We start from the raw sequence: 20,642 nt of genomic DNA on the forward strand, positions 1-20,642 counted from the left end.
TGACACCCAGGACTCCTCTTAGCGTGGTCATCTCTTCATACTAGATTGTGCACAGACCGTGTTAATTGTTGTGCCCCTAGAGCGTGAAGCTCAGTACGTGCTACGCTTGTGAAGTAAGTTACTACAGAATAAAAATAATGCTAACGTCGACAGCTATCACCGTGCTTGGGCCCTGACAAACAGTTTCAGAAGAAAAAGAGAATATAAGCCGCTACACGCGTAACAAGTGTTTCTCCCACTATCCCAGGTGCGTCTGGCAGTATTTCTTTCAAGATTCACATCAAATTCCCCTCTTTGGTTTGATACAGAAATAAGACGTCCATGCAGTTTGCAGGTTTGTCTTACTGTCCACAGAAATGTTCTATCCAACCCCAACTATCAAACCGGCCGTGCACGTTTCTTCTTGGGGCGGCCGGGGGTCTCGGACCTGCATTCCTTCTGAACTCTGGGCCACAGCTGGGGTTTTATGGGGTCCAAGTAAGTTCTAGCCATTCCAAGGGGCGATCTCTGCCAACTTGGAGGTCCAGGCTCCTTTGAAGCTCTCGGGGCAGCCTTGAGCCCTGGCAGGGGCCCTCCACCTCCCAGTCTCAGGTGCTTCTCGCTCGAGCTCTTCATCCTTCCCTCGGCCTGTGGAGACTAACCCTCAGGGTGCTTCAGCCCCTTCGTTTACTTATTCATGGATGTGCGTGAAATCCCATACGCTCCCCTGCGCGCTGGGGGTAAAGCCGTGACTGGGAAAGGAAACCCTCCCTGCCCTTACAGAGCTTCACATCCCCATTAGGGCCGGAGGGTTAATGCACAAATGCAATATGCCACCCGGTGTCAGGAAGCAGTGGGTCCTGCAATGGAAAACGAAGCCCCTCGGGGCACTTCGAGGAACCCACCCCCGAGCTTCTCCTCACAGACTAGGAGGGAAACCCTTCGAAGGCAAGTTAAACCCAGGAGCAGGAGTTCTGAAAACTGTCCTGTCTTGAGTATGAGAAAGCAACTCATTCTCTTTACCGTACACATAGTTTCAATTTCTTTAACTCCAACCCATTTTACTGGATTAAAAATCACATTTTAAAAAAGAAATGAATGAAGAACAGTAAAAGTTTAGGAGAAAATAGGAAAAATGGAATGTGTTTTCATTTCCTAAGTCAAATTGCAGTTTTTCGGTCCATAAAGGCGCCCTGAGTGGGAACACGCGAGCACACGGCCTGCGAGACTGCGCCTGCCCCTCCCTGCACCACGCCCGCGCTTGTCTGATGTCTCAGAAGACCCAGATCCCTGCCTTCCCACACGCAGTTTTCTATTGTCGGTCTTTCTCTGGAACTGTATACACTGGACAACTGTGGCATCTACCAAATGTCATATTATCCACATGGCGTCTATCAAATTCTGTCTCTTCAGCTCGACTCTAAACCTTTAAGAGCAGAGGCTGCGACCTGTCACTGCTGTACTTTGAGGACAGGCACCACATTTGGTGTTCACTGGGCAAGTCCTAGATTCTTGCTGGCTGAATAAATACATAAATGAATTTAACTTTTGACACCATATCCACAGAGAAAGTCCAGATTAGATATTTTTTAATGTTGAATTATTTAAAATGAGTGGATTCAAATGAGAAGGGAGATTCACCAGCAAAAAGTACATGCATACTTACCCCTTTCAACAAGTTCCTGCTGTTCATCTAAATTGCTGTGAAAATAAGAAATATAAGTTTCCTTATTCATAAGAAGCATAGAATTCTGTTGGCAATCAATTTATATTAAATGAATATCTTCAAGGAAGGAGGGAGGGTAAGAAGGAAAGAGGGGAGAGCAGGAGGGGGAGGGGGGAGGAACACTGGGGCCTCAAGGGGGAAGAAAAAGTGAGGGAGGAAGAAACCAGGGTGGTCAGCCATACTTGGATAGGTGGCTATGTTGTTTTATTTGAAACCTCTTGGTTTTCATAAAATGTAGTTGTTCCTGGCCAAATGAATGCATATACGTCCCTATCTCTCTCTCCTGTCTTTTGCCTTTGTCATTTCTAGATCCTTCTTTTTTTTTTTACTTCTGACTCAATTTCTTTTCATCAGTTATTATTAAAGGAAATCCATACCATTATTAGTGAACATAGAAAATATTAATATTTCATATAAACCAATAAGACCATATAAAAGTCTTTGATCAAAAGGTCAGTAATGATCTAGACTTCATGCTGTCATCTCTGAATTCAGATTTTTCACTTAATTGGTTCCAAACCTGCCTCATAAATGGGGCTTTCATCATTATTACTATGATTATTATTTTTTTTATTTTGAATTCAGCTCTTACCTGGATCTTTTCTTATGCAGAGCATAGATTTTATAGAGAACAATGAGCAGGGCTATGGATGTCACAATAATCAGAAACACCAGAAATATAATCAGAGCCTTAGAATTATCTAGAAATGAAAACACATGAAGGGAACTTATTACATCGAATATTTTGCTGGATTTTTTGAAAAATCACCTTTAAAGCACTTACATTTTAACATTTTCATTTCTTTTGAGGTTTTCAAAAAATACAGTTTTTAGAATGAAACCAAACACAATACATTCCTGATTTTGTAAACTTTGTCTATATTGTTCAGAACCAATAAAAACACTTCATATTTTAAGAGTGTAATTAGAGTAGAGGAAAGCAAATCTCTTCCCTTCTGCTGAATAATGTCCTTTTATGAGATACCATCATTTAGATCTAATTCTCTTTCTTTCAGTCACTCCATTTGGAAGGAATCCAAAAGGAAATCTAGTTGTAATTCTCAGAGAGAAACTCCCACAGTTTAATTTTAGATGCAGAAGTAGGCAGCCTCTTAAAGGGATCAGAAAGTTCTCTGCCCCACGGAGACAAATCTGCTCGTTGAGGGATAAAATCAATTAACCAAAGGACAAAAATTTTTCATCCTGTAGTTGAGATTAGACTCAGCCCGGCGTGAATTTTCACTAAGGTGTAATGTGAAGTCACGCCCTCTCTGAGAGGAAGGGCAGAGAGAAGAGAGTGTACTGGAGATCTCCCTTGCCCTGAATTAGTGTGTCATTCTGTTCATCTACAGTGAGAGTGCAGTCAAATAACACGAACACATTAAGGCCTCCATTCTGGAGCCAGACAGCTTGGATTTGAAATCTGTCTCCATCACTTCCTAGTTAGGACCTCGGCCAGAATCCTTATTATCTTTGTGTGTCCATCCCTAATTCCTAAAATGATGCTAAACAAGTTTGATTCATGGTAAACATTCAGCATCGTCCCTGGGACGTGGTCAGTACTAATTATTCAGTGTGCACACAAAATGTTTTGAGTCTTAGTGGGTGTCAAACACTGATTTCGGTGTTTAAGATACTCAGAGAATGAAGTAAAGACAGAGATTCTGGTCCTCACAGGGCTTTCCTTCTGGGAGGATAGACAGTTAACAGTATACACAATGAATAAGCAGATAGTACCGTAGGTTAGAAGGTGATAGACTGAGAGGTGAGGGAGTTAGCGAGGCAGGCGTCTGGGGGCTGCATATAACAGGCAGAAGTGTAGTTAGAAAGAGCCTGAAGCCAGGAGCAACAGTGCATGTCCAAGGGGCAGCTGCTCGGGCGTGAAGAGGGAGGAGGCCGTGTGGAAAGCACGTGAGGGGCTTCCAAGCTGGGGAAGCTCCCGCACCCACACATGTGGTCTCACTCTTGCATCTCCTGGGAGAAGGTCAGAGAGTAAGAAGTCCCTGGACTGCCACACGCCCTGCTACCAGGATTCCCACAGCCAGACCACCTCCTGGGCTGTTTCCCGCTCTGCGTCTCTCTGAGTGAAGTGATGCCAGGCCTGGTCTATTAAGATGTCAGCGTGAAAACTCCAGCTGAGTGTATGACCCCAGCATAGACGCTGCTGCTATAAATTATTGACATAATCAGAAAAACCCAATGCAGCTGTGTTTATTGTAAGGGCTTATAACAGACAGTACATAGGAGGTAGAGGGTACAGCTCAGTGGTAGAGCGCATGCTTGGCGTGCACAAGGTCCTGGATTTAATCCCCAGTACCTGCATTGGGGGTGGTGGGGGAAAAAGAAAGTACATAGAAATAAAAATCAAAGAGAGCTGACTGAATTTGGCTGGCATTTCACACCAGGAGCTTTTATTTTATAAATCTGAGCAGAAAGAACTAAAACTTCGTATAGGACTCGGAAAATAAGCTATTTTTATATCTCTCCTCTTTCAAAAGACTTGGGGAAATAAAGCATCAGTGATTGTGCACATGAGGGTAAAAGGCAAAGACAGAGAAGTGGCAAGAACATTAGAAACAGGCAATATTGCACTTGGAGCTTTACATTTAATTTTTTTATAAAGCTAACAAGCAGCGGGCTAAGTCTCCTTCCTCCACGGCCCAGATCAAACATTAATAATTCTGGATAGAGCTGCAGATATTATTATTTATTCAGAAGGAGGAAACTGTAAGAAGAAATGGTGAAAAGTGGTCATCCTGGAGGGGGAGTGGTAACACACAGCTGTTATTGTCACTATTATAGTGACATTTTAATGTAAGTGAGTTTTTTTCTCTATGCATCTTTATTTTGATTAAAGTATGTTTAAATATTAATGACAAAAAAGTAAATAGCCACACTGTCATTAGGGAACGCTTAACCTGGCTGCAGTTGGGTGAGCCACAGGTTTGCAGGCAACGCCTGCTTCTGCCGTGCATACGTGGAAGGACAGGGGAAGATAAGGGAACCGTCTCTAAAATGGTGCGCAGGACGAACGTGCTCGTTACTGACGTGAAGAGGCGCCGTATGCATCATAGTCTACGCAGACAACTCCTTTATGCATTATTTTATGAAATCAGCAATCTTTTAATAATTGAATCTTCTAACTTGAATTTAAGGAATTATATTTTAATATGTTCTCCTGCACATGTGTTTGTTCAGACAACTGAAAATATAGTTTCTATGGAAAATGCATAGTTTAAACATTTAATAATTAAACATGCATATGAATATAAAATAATAAAGCTTTGAAAAATGCTAATATGTATTTAATATAAATATAATATAATAGCCAAGCAATGACTTACAAGATGTCGTATGCGAAACACTTTCTGAATTACCACGATGTTCCCCGTTGTGATAATAGACCTGAATTTCAGTAATAAAAGAGAAAATTGTTTTCTTAACATGAATTTATAAGTCAATATAACACATACATATTTTGCATACATTGCTGTTTAATTTCATAAAAAATATACTGGTTAGCTTTCATTTAAAGTTGAAGCTTCAAGATTATGTCAATATTTTACTAGCAAGATTCTTTTAAAGAAGGTATTTAACAATGGAAAAGATATAAAGACATCATAGCCCATTTACCAATAATATCTATTAAAAATAATTTACCAATAATTACCTATGAATAGGCTAACATCACCACATTTTTTAAAAAAGGAAATTTTGCCGTAATTTTTTTACAAGAGTTACACATAAAACGTACAAAAAAATTTTTAAGGCTGAGTGGAAACAAAATAATGTAAGAATTGCAATATTTATATTAAAGTGATATTTAGTTCACAAGGGTTAAAATGATAAAGACTGATGCTCTAAAGTAATACAGGGTAAAATTTACAGGATAGACATAAGTAGCATAAATACTTCCATCTCAAAATATTGAATTCAAATAAAGCAAAACAATTTAGATATACCGAGGAAACTGCATGGATCCAGAAAGCATTAAGAATCTTCAGAAAAAAAAAATATATATATATACACACACATATATGTAAGCAAAAATAGATATGAATAATATCATTAAAAGAGATTAATGACAAATGTAATAAATCTGGAAAATACACATCTAAGCTTTAAAACTATGGAGAATATATAATTTACCCAGTACTCACAGAATATTCAAAGCATTTATCATAATGTATGTATCATAAGCTGTAGAAAATATTATAAATTCCAGAAGGCAGAAATTGTAAAAGCCAATTATCTTTTATAAACTAATAATTAACAGCAATAAAAAATTTAAGAACCAGAAATATAGAAAGTCTCTTAAAAAACAAATAAATTAAAAACTCTTCCAAATTACAATTCTATACTCTTTAGAAATTATCAATAATAAGAATATTCTACTTTAAAAATCTACTCATTAAATTTTATGTCAGTCATTGAGAAATTAGTGATAGATAATACAGACATGGGACAGAGTCAAAATTTTACCAAAGGACAATCCATAGCTTTAATTTTTCTAGTTAATAAAAAAAGAGAAAGAAGTAAATAATCAAAAATCACTTTAAATCCCCAAACTAGCAGAACATCAAAATAAACCTATGGTGGGTGGGTAGTGTGTGTAGCTCAGTGGTACAGCGTGTGCTTAACAGGCATGAGGTCCTAGATTCAATCCCCAGTACCTTCATTAAAAAAATATAAACCTAATTACCTCCCCCCAAAATAAATAAATAAATAATTTTTTAAAGAAAAATAAACCTACAATCAAGGAAAGTAACAAATCAAGATTAATCAAAACAACTTAATGAATTTATTAACCAGAGAGCACAACGATAAATGAAACTAAAACGACTGCTCCCTCATGAAGGTGTAAATGCAGCGGTGGCTTCTTAAATAAAGACATAAACAAGTTATGGGAACTGCGGTGAAGAGCACAAGAGAAGCGCTTGAAGAGGGGAAGTCAGCCGGTGACTGAGTAACTGGCTCCGAATTCGAATTCTAAGATTGTATTCCAGTATGATGTTTATCTATATTTTTCCAGAATACTTTATCATAATTAACAAATCGGAGAAGAAAAGTCTAGAAAGAAGGAAGAGCATTGAGTAAAATGCCTAAAGAGAGTGAAGCCTGGGTGTTTTGAGAAACGGAGAGGAAGCCAGCGAGCGGGGGGCTCCCTGGGCGCGAGGAAGCCGCGGGGGCTGAAGCGGGTGCAGGGTGGTGGCTGAGAGCACAGGGGTTCTTTCACTCGGACCGTTCTGTGGGAAAACAGAGGTGGCACACTCACTCAAAAGGGCTAAAACACCCAAAAAGGACGGTGACACTGAAAGAAAACATAAATGGGTCTCAAAGAACCCCTCTGCGGCAAAAGGCTAAAACACATTTTTTCAGTGAATAAATCATTCCTGTATTATTTGAAGTTATAAAACACAGAAAAACAGGAAAATGTCTCCAAGGGGTCTCATCAGGTTAACAGAACTTTTATACCAAAAATATAACAAGGATGACATGTGCCCCCCCCATGCCAACATCACCTCTACACACTTACTGAAAGACCTCATTTATGAATGTCTTCATAAAGACTTAGGAAATTAAGTTATTGAGATCAAAAATACTTCTGAAAAATAATACACAATGACAGAGCAGAGTTTTTTCTTAGAATGTGACAATAGTTCAATATTAGAACATCAATCACTATAATTTACCATATAAACAAGACACAACACAGCATCACAACCATGGTGTCATCTAATTTGGTACCATTGAAAAATTGATTAAAGTCCAACCTAATTTTCTGGCTAAAAATAAGAAATATATATACATACACACTTTTTTAAGCAATGAGACTATGAAGACTAGTTGTCAATATCACATTAAACAGTAGTCAACTATGGAAATTCCCATTAAACAAGAAATGAAAGAGATAATCTGACTGAATAAAAATAAAAGGGACATTTGTGTATGATTTAAAGTGCTATTAAGAAAATAAAAAGGCAAACTATACACTGAAAACAAAATTTGTGACTCACATGAGACAAAGAGTTTAATCCTATTAAGATTCAAGAAGCATCCCCAAAGAATACTGGACAAAGGAGGTAAGGAGCATGTTATCACAAGAACAATGATAATAAAAAAAAAGTTTCTCCTCAACAGTAAATAAAGAAAACCCATGAAAACAAAGAGAGATGCCAATATCATATTTACCCACTAAACACCAAAGAAAAAGGGCGTGTTCAGAGTCAGGGAGACTCCGAAGCAATCATTTCACACATGACTACAGGACGGGTAATTTGGTAACGCGGAAAGGAAAAATAAAGTAACATGAAAATTCTTAAATTAAATGGAAATTCCTTTTGACCTGATACATTCATTTCCAGGAATTTATTGAAGCAGAAATGACAAAAGCCATAGTCAAAGATTTTGTTATTTGCCCAATAAGGATGCTTACTGATGATTGTTTTTAACAGAGACCAAAACAGATATAGTTAGTAGAATGTGATAAAGCTGTAAGGTAGAAGTTTATGCAACCCTTAAAAACTGCACAGTAGCAGAATAGTTAACATGGAAAAATGTTCATGACATGGTGATTTATGAAACACACAGCTTCTCAAACTGTGAGTTCATATTATGGAAGTCGTGAGAAAATGGAAAATAGATGTTGGTCCCCACCTCTGGTTCCTGGCGCAGGACTCCTGAACTCTTGTGTTCTCTAAGTGCTAAGGGATCTAGAAGCATCTTGTGTCCTAATATTTGGTCTTTGACCCTGATTCCCGACACAGAGCTCCAGAAAAACTTGTAATTTCCTGGGTGACAGGAGTGTCTTATTCTACCGAGGTGACTGCCAGGCTCCTGGGTGGCTCCTGGATGGGGGCCGGTCACCAGAAAGACCAGGCCATGGGTAGAGTCTTGGAAGTTTCAGCGCCCTCCTCCTCCTCATCCTCTTGAGAAAGGAGAAGGGCTGAAAATGGATTTAATGGCTGATCAGGCCTACGTGATGACGCTCCCATAAAATCCCAAAAGGACAGGGCTCAGCGTGCTTCCGGGTTGGAGAGCTCAGCCGCACCAGGAAGTCGCCACACTTCGAGTCCCCAGGGACAGAGGCCCCTGCTCCCGGGCCCGCCCCCCGCAGGCCTCACCAGAGCAGACAAACCCAAGGAAGGGGTCTAGGGAGCCCCCCCTGGGTAGCCAAATCGAGCAGAACTGGAAGGGCCCTGCTTCTCGCGATCGGCACCTGAAGTGGGTGGGACCAGTCCTGTGAGACCGAGCCCTTAACCCGTGGGACCTGACGCTACCTCTGGGTAGATGGTGTCAGAACTGAATTAAATGATGGGACACCCAGCCGGTGTCACAGATACTTGACGTGGGGAAAAAAATCCTCACACATTTGATGACTGGAAATGAAGTGTTCCAGGTAAACAGTAAAGGAGACTTACGGGGAAGAAACACACAAGGGGTAGAAGGACCGCAGGCCTTCCCTGCAGCAGGAGGGAAGCCTGAGTGTCTCCATCTTAGGCGTACGTGCAAAATACGGCTGGCAGACAGCACGCTTACAGGTGTGCTTTATGCTTCTCTACATTCATCAGTCTTTCCTAATATTTATTTCTACTATTTTCTAATCTCAATGTACCTGTAAAGATTTTTTTTGTGATTAAAAAAGTTGTACTAGTAAAGATAAAAAGCCAAGAGGAAAGAAAGAAGTGATAAAGTGACATCCAGCGCATAAAACGCTGTGTTACTTGACACCGGAGCAACAATTCAGGTATAAGTAAATCACGTTGAAGGTCAAAAATATCCCAACAAAATATTTGCTAAAAACCACTGCTTTTAGTACTAGAGATGAAAAGTTTGCAGGCAAACTTTTCAAACTTTAGAAGTATGATCCCTTCAGATATTTGAGCTTCTCAAGTTTACATGAGCATTGGTCTCAGCACTATTTAAATGCTGCGCACGAGTGGCTGTGATGCGTATCAGTTCTGCGCTGATTATAGACATTGTAATCTTACCTCAAATGTATATTGTGTTGAGTACTGAAGACCTTCTACCACAAAGCTGCACATTTTCCTTGAGTAATATCTAACTGGTTTATCTTCAATTTTGACTTCCAAATGGTAGTCCTCTGTATCAGGACCATTAAAATAAGCAGGAGCCTTGCAAGTCACAGTTGCACTGTTATCTGTCTTCCGTAGGACTTCTAAGCCCCTGACCGGGCTTGGAGCTACCAAAAGGAAGAAAGATGTGTTGCTTTCATCATTTGGTAAATTCATATTTAAATTACTTGACTATCTTTGGGTACAATATAAACTATGGGGGTTATGGGTTGGAAAGCTAGGACAGAGCATACGTGGAAAAGCTGTAACAAAACGTCCAAATTAAATCACGCATTCATTCAGTAAATATTAGCACCTAAGTGGTACTTGAAATCATGAGAGTGTTTGCAGTTCCCTTAAGGGGCGTGTGTGGAAACAGAGAATAGAGAGAAAACAGGGGAGTGTGGGGAGGGGACAGAGGGTGGTTGGGAAACCCCAAAGGCCTGCAGACCACCCAGGTCCTCCTTTCTGGAAGTGCTTACATGACCCTGGTGAACAGCTACCTGGCTGGATTCTTTAGCAGAAGCAATGAATTGTCTTTGCTTCTGTGATAGCACAGAAATTCGGGAACATAACAAAAGCATAGAGCTTGAAGACCTGGACTTTTTATTTATCTTTTTATTGGAGTAGACTTGATTTACAATGTTGTGTTAGTTTCAGGTACACAGCAAAGTGATTCAGTCATGTAGATATGTATACAGATAGTCTTTTTCAGATTATTTTCCATTATGGTTTATTACAAGATACTGAATATAGTTCTCTGTGCTACACAGTAGGTCCTTGTTTATCGATTTGATATCTAGTAGTGTGTATCTGTTAATCCGAAACTCCTAATTTTCCCCTCCCCACCTTTCTCCTTTGGTAACCATAAGTTTGTTTTCCATGCCTGTGAGTCTGTTTCTGTCTAGTAAATAAGTGCATTTGTATCATTTTTATAGATTTTACATATAAGTGATTAATGATATTTGTCTTTCTCTGTGTGACCGATCTCACTTAGTATGATAATCTCTAGATGAAAACTCTAATTTGAAAAGATACATGGACCCCAATGCTCATAGTTAGCACTATATACAATAGCCAAGACACAGGAGCAACCTAAATGTCCATCAACAGATGACTGGATAAAGAAGATGTGGTAGGTATATATATATATATATATATATATATATATATATATATATATATATATATATATATAAATATATATAATGGAATACTACTCAGCCATAAAAAAGAATGAAATAATGCCATTTGCAGCAATGTGGATGAACTGACAGAGGACCTAGACTTTTGAAACCAGAACCTAAATGATATTAAGAGCATTCAGTGCCCAGCCCTGCACAGGACAATTTTTCTTTGTGAGCTGGTGCCAGTTAGGGTCCCTGGAGCTGAAAGCTGCTGCCTTACTCAAGGGCGTTTCTTCTTCCCTGACCCAATGCAATTAACGTCAACCTCAGAGACAGATCCACTTTTGGACCAAAAATCCACGGAGCCATCATACAGGTGGCAAGAGCCAAATGAATGTAAAAGATGACATAAAATAAAACAGTAGGTAGTTCACTGTAACAGAGCAGAAAGTGCCAACAACATATTATGATTTATGAGGTGTTTTGCCAGGTGAGCAGACGTTAGCAAGGGGACGCTTTGTGAGTGAGACGTTATTAAGTTGACTGACAGCAGTCAATATTTCCAGACAATAAAGAAATAAAAATAGGTAATGTATTTTTATCTAACATGATTAGGTACTTAACTGCCCGAAATCTTATAAATTGTGCCACTCCATAAACTTTTGTACTGCATGCTTACAGTGATTACTTCTGAAGAATACAGAGAACCCAGGATGCGGGGTTTTAAATGGTTGTATTTTAAATGATCATAAACCCTGGATGTCAACCTATGTGCCAGATCAGTGTGTTTCCCAAACGAAGCACGGAGGTGGACGTGCTGCGCGCTCCTCCTTGCCGCTCACAGGAAAAAGCACCGACGCCTATAACTTACGTGCCGTCTCTGTTTTAAATTTACATTCCGCATCAGCTCCGGGACGAAACACCCTTCCATTGACAAAGGCATGTACTGTTACATCATATCTTGTAAAAGGTTTCAGATTTCTCAGAGTGTATGTGCGTTCAGTCTCATTGAGGCATACTCGATCTCAAGGGAAGAAAAAGAAAACATTTATTAAGTCATCAAAAGTCAAGAAGACCACACACTTAATTTCGTCGCTACGTTAAATCACTCCAAGCCAACTCCAAAACTGCATGATGGAGAAATAAAAACATCCTTGGTGCTCGGAAGTGCACACAATTATTAGCAAATGGATCAAACACATGCGATTACTAGCAATAGACTCAAATATACAACGATTATGGTTTCCTTTAGTTAATTCGCTGCACCACGTATTTAATAATTTTAGGCATATCTGAGAAGATGGTCTCCTTGCTTTCTGAGAAAACACAGCCCACAGTGCATATTGTGAAAGGCCTTTTTTTCTGGTACTTTGGTGAAATCTTTTTTTTCCATACTTAACCTCAAAACTTTGAGCATTGGTTTTAGCTACTGTTGTGGACTTGAGACGCCGAATTCTCTTGATCGGCAATAGACTGGTCCACCCTGTCCTACGGCCTAAGCTCAATAGTAACAAATGGGGGCTGAGACAATGCAGCAAAGCTTCACGCTGGCAGGAGAATCTGAGCTGTTCGTTAGAAGATGAGTGCGACTGAGCAGGTGTAAGGAGAGAAGAAAACTTTAAGGAAGGAAGGAGCATTTTGACTTCAGGCACAAACCCGACCAGGACAGCAGAGTCTGCCTGGGTGGGGATAGGAGAGAGGACACCTTGCTGAAATACGTTTAAACATTCAGGCAGATGACTGAGCATTTGTTAAGTTGAAAAGTCACTAGGCACTGACTGTTTTCGAGTAGCCAACTGCCACCAAGAAAGATAGTCTAAAGAAAGATGAGAGAGGCAGCGTGTCACTGAGTAGCAGCTACAGTGATGACACCGCTAACAGCGCCAACCACGGTAAGAGCAATGCGGAGACGGTGCTCTGTGCCGAGCTCGGCTCTAGGTGGTCTACGTGAATCAGTGAGCCATCGCCACAGCCCTACAGGCTGGCACTCTTGATGTCATCAGATTTTACAGATGAGAAAACTGAGCCTCAGAGACATTCGCAGTCTGCCCATGATCTCACGGGGAAGGAGGAACAGAGCCAGGATGAGGTCCGGACACTGAGGCTCTGCTCAAAGCTTCACTGTGCATCCCGGGACAGAAAAGGGCACCAACGACTGCACAGGGGCCAGCTCTTTCTTACTCTTGGACACTTGACTTCTCTGGTCCAGCTGGATGTGCCCAGGCACTTGCAGAAACAGTGTGAGAAAAGATCTATCACGTGCTGATGTCTCATCTCAGTTACTTACCCACAAAATGGAGGCTACAGGCGTCTCTCCACCTCACCGTGGGAGGCTGAACGGTGGATGGGACAGAGTGCCTGCTTCAGCCCAGGTAAGTGTCTGTTTTCTCAGAAATCCTCAAAGCTGGACTTAATCAACTTACACCTGCCACTCAGTTCTGCCCTGACCCTAGTGAGAGTTCTCTCTGGGGACAGGAAGAGGGGCAGTTCTACAGAGGGACAGGTGGTCCGCCGACTCCTAGCTTCTGCCAGCTCCTGATATGGGGTCTGGCTGCAAGGACAAGGACGAACTGCTAGCTCAGCTGCAACCCACAAGTCATTCTCAAGGTCCATCTGGCTTCCATTCAGTGACTCGATTTTGTCTGTTTGTGGGTGTAACCTCATAACCTCACAATTCAGCATCAAAATAAGGTTCATTTATGTTGCTCTGTGACGCTTTTAGCCAGCTTGACAAAAGTCAAATTGTTGATTGAATTTTGAACAATACATTTTTCAAAAGATATTGGCATTTGGGGAATGTAAGTGTACAGTGCTTAGAAAGCTGGTTCCCAGTGTTCATTTCTAATTGCCAAGGGTTCCAAGCTTTGGTAGAAAGGCCAGTATACTTCATATGAGCCTCTCCGCCTCCTCCACGTGCGGGAACACTTGTCCTCAGGGCTCTGAAGTCAGAAGCACAGGCTGAGCGGGACAAGCGAAGGACTTACTTGACTCAGGGCTTGAAATTTTGTTTTCTTTAGGGAAATAGGAACATGCCTCATTTCAAGTCATGCCTGCGGCTCTGGAAATGGCTAGAAAGACACTGACTGAGGACATTTGTCACCTCTTTGCTTTTTAGAAAACACCTCAGGAAATCCATGAACAACTTCCCAATCTGAGCTGCTCTTAAAAAAAATAAAAGAGGTAGTTTCACTCTTTAAAAAAAGGCATTACACAAAATCGTTTCCAGTAACATCGCTGTGACCCTGAGGGGTGCACGTTGGTTTCAATGACTTCTGAAGAACAGTCCTTTGAGTGCAACCATGACTTGAGGTCTCGCCCCCGGTACTGAGAAGCCTTCATTGTCCCTTGGCGTCGTTAAGTTCATACACGACACCGAAGTTGCCCAAGGGGTCTTGCGCTCAAAACATGAACATACAGTAGCAAATAAAGCACGGTTCAAGCTGTCGAACTTAAGCACTGATCTGAAGTCCTGCGACCCTCAGCCACGTGGTCTGAGCTCTGAACATATACACGGACCTCTCCTCCCAGAGTCATTACTGAAATGTTTAACAAAACCTTAAAATAGTCATAAAAACATAGAGGAAATGAAAGAAATGTCAACTACATTTCTCTCCTCTTTTAATTTGCAGCTTTCAGTGACTGAAATGATTAATGATAAAATCATGAAATGGAATTTAAGACCTAATTAAAAGTAACAAAAACTGCCAGAATAATATGTGAGTATTTTGTATGCCAGATACAAATGGGACCGCGAGTAGAAGATTCAGAGAAGAGAAAAGAAATTCAAAGGATGTGCTCATACAGAAATCAGAGTTTGTACAAGAGGTTCCTAGTGAGGCAGACGACATCCAATCGTCCCGCTGTTTTAACGTCCTGTAGTTTGCATTCGTCCTTCCTCATAGACGTAACTTTGTAAACACACTGCACAGATTTCTCCTCCACAGCATCTGAGTCCTCTTAGGGTAATATGAAAACCACACATGTGTTGAATTTTGCTTTAGTTGTTCGATTATTAAGATTCAAGAAACCAGCAAAAACAAAATTTTATCAAAATACGAAATAACACGCTGAAGATAAAAGGTTTTCTACTTTTCAAAATTTGAAATTTAGGTCTGGTATCTACCCACCCACCAAAGAGATGGACTTCAGGGAGATGTTAACATGAGCCCTGCCTTAAGCTGCAGGGAAACGATTAGCAAGGGGCTCTCCCAGGTGCTGAGTCTGCTCTGAGACGGCCCACTGGTGCTCAGTGTTCTCTACAAGCATTTTGGATAAATTATCCAGGAGATGTTTAGTCTCTTAACTGGCCTCTGATTTGGAGGAACCAGTCTGCTGGTTGAACCAGTCATAGCACATTTTTTGGACCACCTTTATTTCTGGAGAAGTTTAACGCTAACTAGAACTATGCCCCCAAGATTCTACCTGTCATCAAACTGGCCTCCGTGGCTAAATGGGTACATGTTCGATTTTAGTCACTCAATTTCCTATGTGTATCAGTTGAAGTGAGTGTTGGAAGTGGTCTGTTTGTGGTCCTGAATAGTGAGTTCAAACCAGTGTCGCTCACTTGAGGAATATTTGGAAGACAGGTATGTGTGTCGTCTTTCCAGAGGTTTTCTTTCTCTAGGCTGCGGGGTGTAAGGATGAGAACTAAGGAAATCAAGAGAGACAAGCAAGTACTGGGGCAGTTCTGAGCTTTAGTCATTTCAGAGGCTGGGGAGCCCACAGCGGGGGAAGCAGTTCTGCAATCTAGGCATGGAGGACGCCCACCCCAGCTGCTGTGCAGGGAGGCCCGTGGCGCCCTCTGCGGCTGAACCCATGTGTCTTGCACTTTCCCGCATTTGATTCGTCTTTTCCTAGATGGAATTAAATTCCATACAAGTTACCTGAAGCATTCCAGTAACAAAGAGTGAACCCGTGAGAAGTCCTCTCAGGTGGTTCCCAGAAGAGCTGTGCATCAGTTGCACTTACATTAGAACAATTGAGAGACTTAGGGACTCCTGGATCTGTTAAAAGAATAAGAATATAAAATATGAAAACTAAGGCATGGAGAAAACATCCTTCATATTATTAGCATGCATTATTAAATTGCCAGATTTTGATTTTAATTATGAATTAATAATGAAATTAAAAGAAAGAGAACTGGTCTTATTAGGGTTGCACCAGAGGTCATTTAACAGAGTGAATGCCGCTCCGGGTGGCACCGCGGAACCCACATGTTCCCCCGACTTGAAGAGACCTGAAAACGCCTTCTCCCTCCCATCACTACTGCATTGTTATATTATTGCTGCTGTCCAGCTGTCTGGTCATTTCCAGATTTCACCGTGCTGAAAATCTGTCCCTGGTAGTGTTGATGAATGGAACAGTCCTCATTTGGAGTAGCACTGGTCATCACTCCCAGTAGCCAGTCATCAGAACTTGAAATGAAGCATGTAATCAATGCTCATGTCAAAATTATGAGGTGTAATTTGCACTGAAACATAGTTGTTGGGGTATAGTTTGATGAGTTTTGACAAATACATGCATCTCTATAACCACCATCGTGATCAGACATGAAACATTCCTATCATAGGAAGGAAGTTCTCTGCCGTTTCCCAGTCAACCCAGGCCCCTTGTCCAAACCCAAACACTCTCCGAACTGCCCTCTGTTACTACTGATGAAGTTAGTTGTTTCTTCCATTTCATAGACATGAAACCAAACAATGAGTGCTTTTCTACGTCTAGCAGGTTGCACTCAACGTGATGGCCCAAAGAGCCATCCATGTTGTTGCGTGTTGGTGGTCAGTCCTTTTTACTTGTGAGTAGCATTCCGCTGTAAGGGCAGACCACATGTTATGTATTCATCCAGTTGTCGGTGGACACTTGAGTGGTTTCCAGGTTTTTGGCCACTGTGAGTCAGTCTACTATGGGAATCTGTGTAGAAGTCTTTCTAGGGACATGTCCTTTCCTCGTTGGTAAATATCTGGAGTGAAATTGCTGGCTTATTACTTTGCATTCTCACCAGCAGTATTGTCAGGTTTTGTTTGTGTTCTTTTTAATTTTAGCCATTTGAGTTGGTGTGCAGTGTCGTCATCTTACTGTTGCTTTAATTTGCATTTCCTGGGTGACTAATGATATGGGGCCTATTTTTATGAGCTTATTGGCCATTTGAGTATATTCTGTGAAGCACAAGTTCAAAATGCTTGCCCATTTTTAATTGTATTACTTGATGTCTTATTTTGTTTGGGGGAGAGTTCTGTATACATTCTGGCAAAACTATCTTTGCTGAAAAAATTGTGGATATTTTTTAATAATGTGTGGATTGCTTTTTTTAATGTCCTTAATGGGTTTACTCAAAGAGCAAGAATGTTTAATTTTGATGAAGTCTGATTTCTAAATTTTTTTCTTTTATGATTGTTGTTTTTTGTGTCCATCTAAGAAACCATTGCCTACACTAAAACAGCAAAGATTTTCTCTAATGTCTTTGTCTAGACATTTTATAGTTTTAGCTTTAGTGTTTAGGCCTGCAATCCATTTTGAGTTTATTTTTGTGTTTGTTGAGATTTAAAGGCTGGTTTTTTTTTTCCCTAAAGGGATAACTGGATCATTTGTTTAAAAAAGAAATTCCTTCTTCCACTGAATTGCGTTTGTACTTTTAAAAAAATGAAAGATTTTTTTTTCTGGGATTTCTACTTTGTCACAGTGATTTATAAAGACTATACTAATTTTAGTACTTAATGTCCAAAAACCATTCAATTTTTCTAGTTATGCTGAGGACATAATGTTTCTGTAGTTTTATTTTTTTTTCTTGTGGTTTTGAGTTTTTGGGGGTGACTGGGAGACGTGGATTTAGGAAGCCCTTTCATCGCCAGCTCTCCATCCTTCCGCATGAAATCAGAATCACTTTAGTACGTTCTGTCAAAAGATCCTATGACAAACAAAGCTGCTGTAAACATCCATGTGAGGGTTTTTATGTGGACGTGAGATTTCAGCCCCTTTGGGTAAATACCAAGGAGTGTGGCGACTGGATTGCATGGTGAGATTACGTTGAGTTTAACAGGAACTGTCAAAATGCCTTCCAAAGCGACGCACTCTTTTGCACTCCCACCAGCAATGCATGCGAGTGCTTGCTGTTCCCCACCCTCTCCAACATTTGCTGACGTCAGTGCTCTGGATTCTGGCCACACTAAAGGTGTGCAGTGATCCCTTATCGTTATTTTAGTTTTAATTTTCCTGATTACACATGACGTGGAGCATCTTCTCATATGCTTATTTGACATCTGTGTATCTTCTTTGGCAACTATATACTTGATAATGTACTGAAGGGTCCACTTCATTAAACACAGATTTAGTATCTGTGTTCAGAGAAAAGACTGCTCTATAGTTGCCCAAGTTTTGCATCCACATAGCACTAACCTTAGGCCTATCCCAAATCTAACAGTAATCGAAATGAGTTGATAGATTTCCATGTTTTCTGTACTGTGGGGTAGTTTGGATAAGATAGGAAATAACTGCTCTTTGAATGTTGGCAAACTTGCTTTTATGGTTTTTCTTTTTTAAAGGGCAGGCGATATAAGCAGACAGGGAGTGTGAAGGGAGTGGAGAGGTACTGAACTATAATTTTAACCCCAATTTTCTAATGCTTTCTGGGTAAATGTCCATAATTCATATGTTCTAGAAAGTTATCCATTTTATCTAACTTTTCAGATTGGATGCAAAGTTTCTTCATAGTCTGTAAAATTTTTTCTGTATTTTTAATTTTCTTTTTTTTTTCATCCTTGGAGGAGGGGTCATTTTGCTAGAGATCTATTTTATTATTCTTTTAATAAACAAGTCTTTAAATGTGTTAATAAATTCTTGATATTTTTGTTTGTTCCTTCTTTCAATAATTTATCCTCTAAACTTTGTTATTCTCTCCTTTCTACTATCTTTGCATTTGTTTTTGGTTCTTTTCCAAGCACTCTCCATTGATTTTCATTCAATAAATAGCAAAGCGATAAAAAGTTCCCCTAAAATGTCACTTGATCTTCCTTAAAGCTACAAATTCCCTCCAAATAGGTCTTTACTCAAGCCTGAATATCTTTGTTTCAAAAGGTGAATTTAAGCCATTTATATTTATAGTGACCTTGATACACTGTGACCTGTTTCTGCTATCTTACATTCTGTTTCCTACTTAGTGTTCTCTCTCTCCTCCCTCCCTGCCACCTTTTTCTTCTTCCTCTCCTGTCCCCTTCGTCTCCTTTCTCTCTCTCTCCCTCTCTCTCCAGCACACTCTCTCTCTCCCTCCTCTTTCTTTCCTCTTCTTCTTTCTCCTTTTCCTCTTTTAACATGTAGAATTTTTTATGCCGTAGCTTTCTTCTACTGTTTATAAGCAATGCTGTCTACTTGCCTCTTTCTCTCACGTTTTATAGTAGTTATGCATAAATTGTCTTATGTACAAATGACATATTTTCCTAGCAGATTCTAAATTTAACCAGATTCTCTAATTCTACTAAGTAAGACTGAAGCCTTAGCACTTTTCACTTTTCTCTCCCCTCACCTTCTAACTGCTGCTGTTTTCCAGAATTTTATTTTCCAGTTGTTATCAGTAGTTTATATTGCTGGCATTTTAGTAACAATTATTATTTGCCATCGATCCTTAGCTTTACCACGGTGTTCTATTAGCTTATGTGCTCACTATGCTTCTATCAGAGGCAGGATTTGCTAGAGGGGCAGAGGGTGTGGGACACACCAACGAGAGAAGGATGCTACAGGAAGAGAGGAAATGAAACGAGAAATGAGTGAACAAGCATTTCACTCATCTCACAGTTTTGTTTCCACCACAACCTCACCACAGCCTTTAATTTGCGCACGCGCGCACACACACACACAAAACTTGATGGAGGTTTGGATCCTCTGTCATTTATTTCTAAATTCTACTTTAAAGATTGATTCAAATCCATATTCTAATACCCTTTCTCCAAATCCATAACAGCATTTTCTGTGATTCTCAAAGAATCATAAGAACATAAAAGGAAAAGAAATTTAACATATAAAAGTAAGTAATATACTCACCTCCAAAATCTGTTTTAATAGTTTCAGTTTGGTTAGTAATAATCAGGTTATTATAGTATACTTGTGAACTACAAATGTAATTACTTTCAGGTTCAAGGTCTTTGAATTCCAATTTGTTACTACTAATTTGTTCACTGCTATTTTGTCGAGGGTAGTCACCTAAAAGAAGTAAGGATTGCATGTGAGTACATGACTGTAACACATCACATTTGAATTTTATTTTGTACTTATATCTATACTTACTATCTGTTGGATTAGAAACCTATGCAAAAGGCCAAAACAACAAGTAAAAATTCTGAAAACTGCTATAACAGTGTATGCGTTTGCCATACTCAATTGTAAAGAAAATGTTAGGCAGTAAGACTAAATTTGACAGTGTCTCTCATTTACCTGAGGGAATGAGGCCTTAGCTCACTACTCTCTGTTCAGAAACTGAGATTGCACTTGAGTTCCTCTTTACCTTGTAGATATCCTAGGTCGTTGGGTTTTTTTACATGTTTTAACTGAAGTACAGTTGATTTACAATGTTTCAGGTGTACAGCAAAGTGATATATTCTTTTTCAGATTCCCTTCCATTATAGGCTATTACAAGAGATTGAACATAGTTCGTGTGCTCTACAATAGTTCCTTGTTGTTTATCTATTTTATGTATAGTAGTGTGTGTCTATTAATCCCAAACTCCTAATTTATCTCTCCCCCACCTTC

The 20,642-nt window shown here is 40.0% G+C and overlaps 1 protein-coding gene across 4 annotated transcripts in view; it reads right to left on the minus strand.

Moving 5' to 3' along the window:
- Window positions 1-20,642, minus strand: part of PTPRC (protein tyrosine phosphatase receptor type C) — a 103,060-nt gene that overhangs the window by 21,078 nt on the left and 61,340 nt on the right. For all 4 annotated transcript variants that reach the window (XM_010956275.3, XM_010956274.3, XM_010956273.3 and 1 more), the window contains 7 exons: window positions 19,938-20,096; window positions 15,791-15,910; window positions 11,779-11,931; window positions 9,697-9,908; window positions 5,050-5,110; window positions 2,298-2,406; window positions 1,646-1,680 (listed from right to left, as the gene is read on the minus strand). In XM_010956275.3, coding sequence (XP_010954577.1) covers window positions 1,646-1,680; window positions 2,298-2,406; window positions 5,050-5,110; window positions 9,697-9,908; window positions 11,779-11,931; window positions 15,791-15,910; window positions 19,938-20,096 — 849 coding nt within the window. The remainder of the gene's footprint in view (window positions 1-1,645; window positions 1,681-2,297; window positions 2,407-5,049; window positions 5,111-9,696; window positions 9,909-11,778; window positions 11,932-15,790; window positions 15,911-19,937; window positions 20,097-20,642) is intronic.

The sequence above is a fragment of the Camelus bactrianus genome, chromosome 23 (assembly GCF_048773025.1).
Source record: "Camelus bactrianus isolate YW-2024 breed Bactrian camel chromosome 23, ASM4877302v1, whole genome shotgun sequence".
NCBI lineage: Eukaryota > Metazoa > Chordata > Mammalia > Artiodactyla > Camelidae > Camelus > Camelus bactrianus.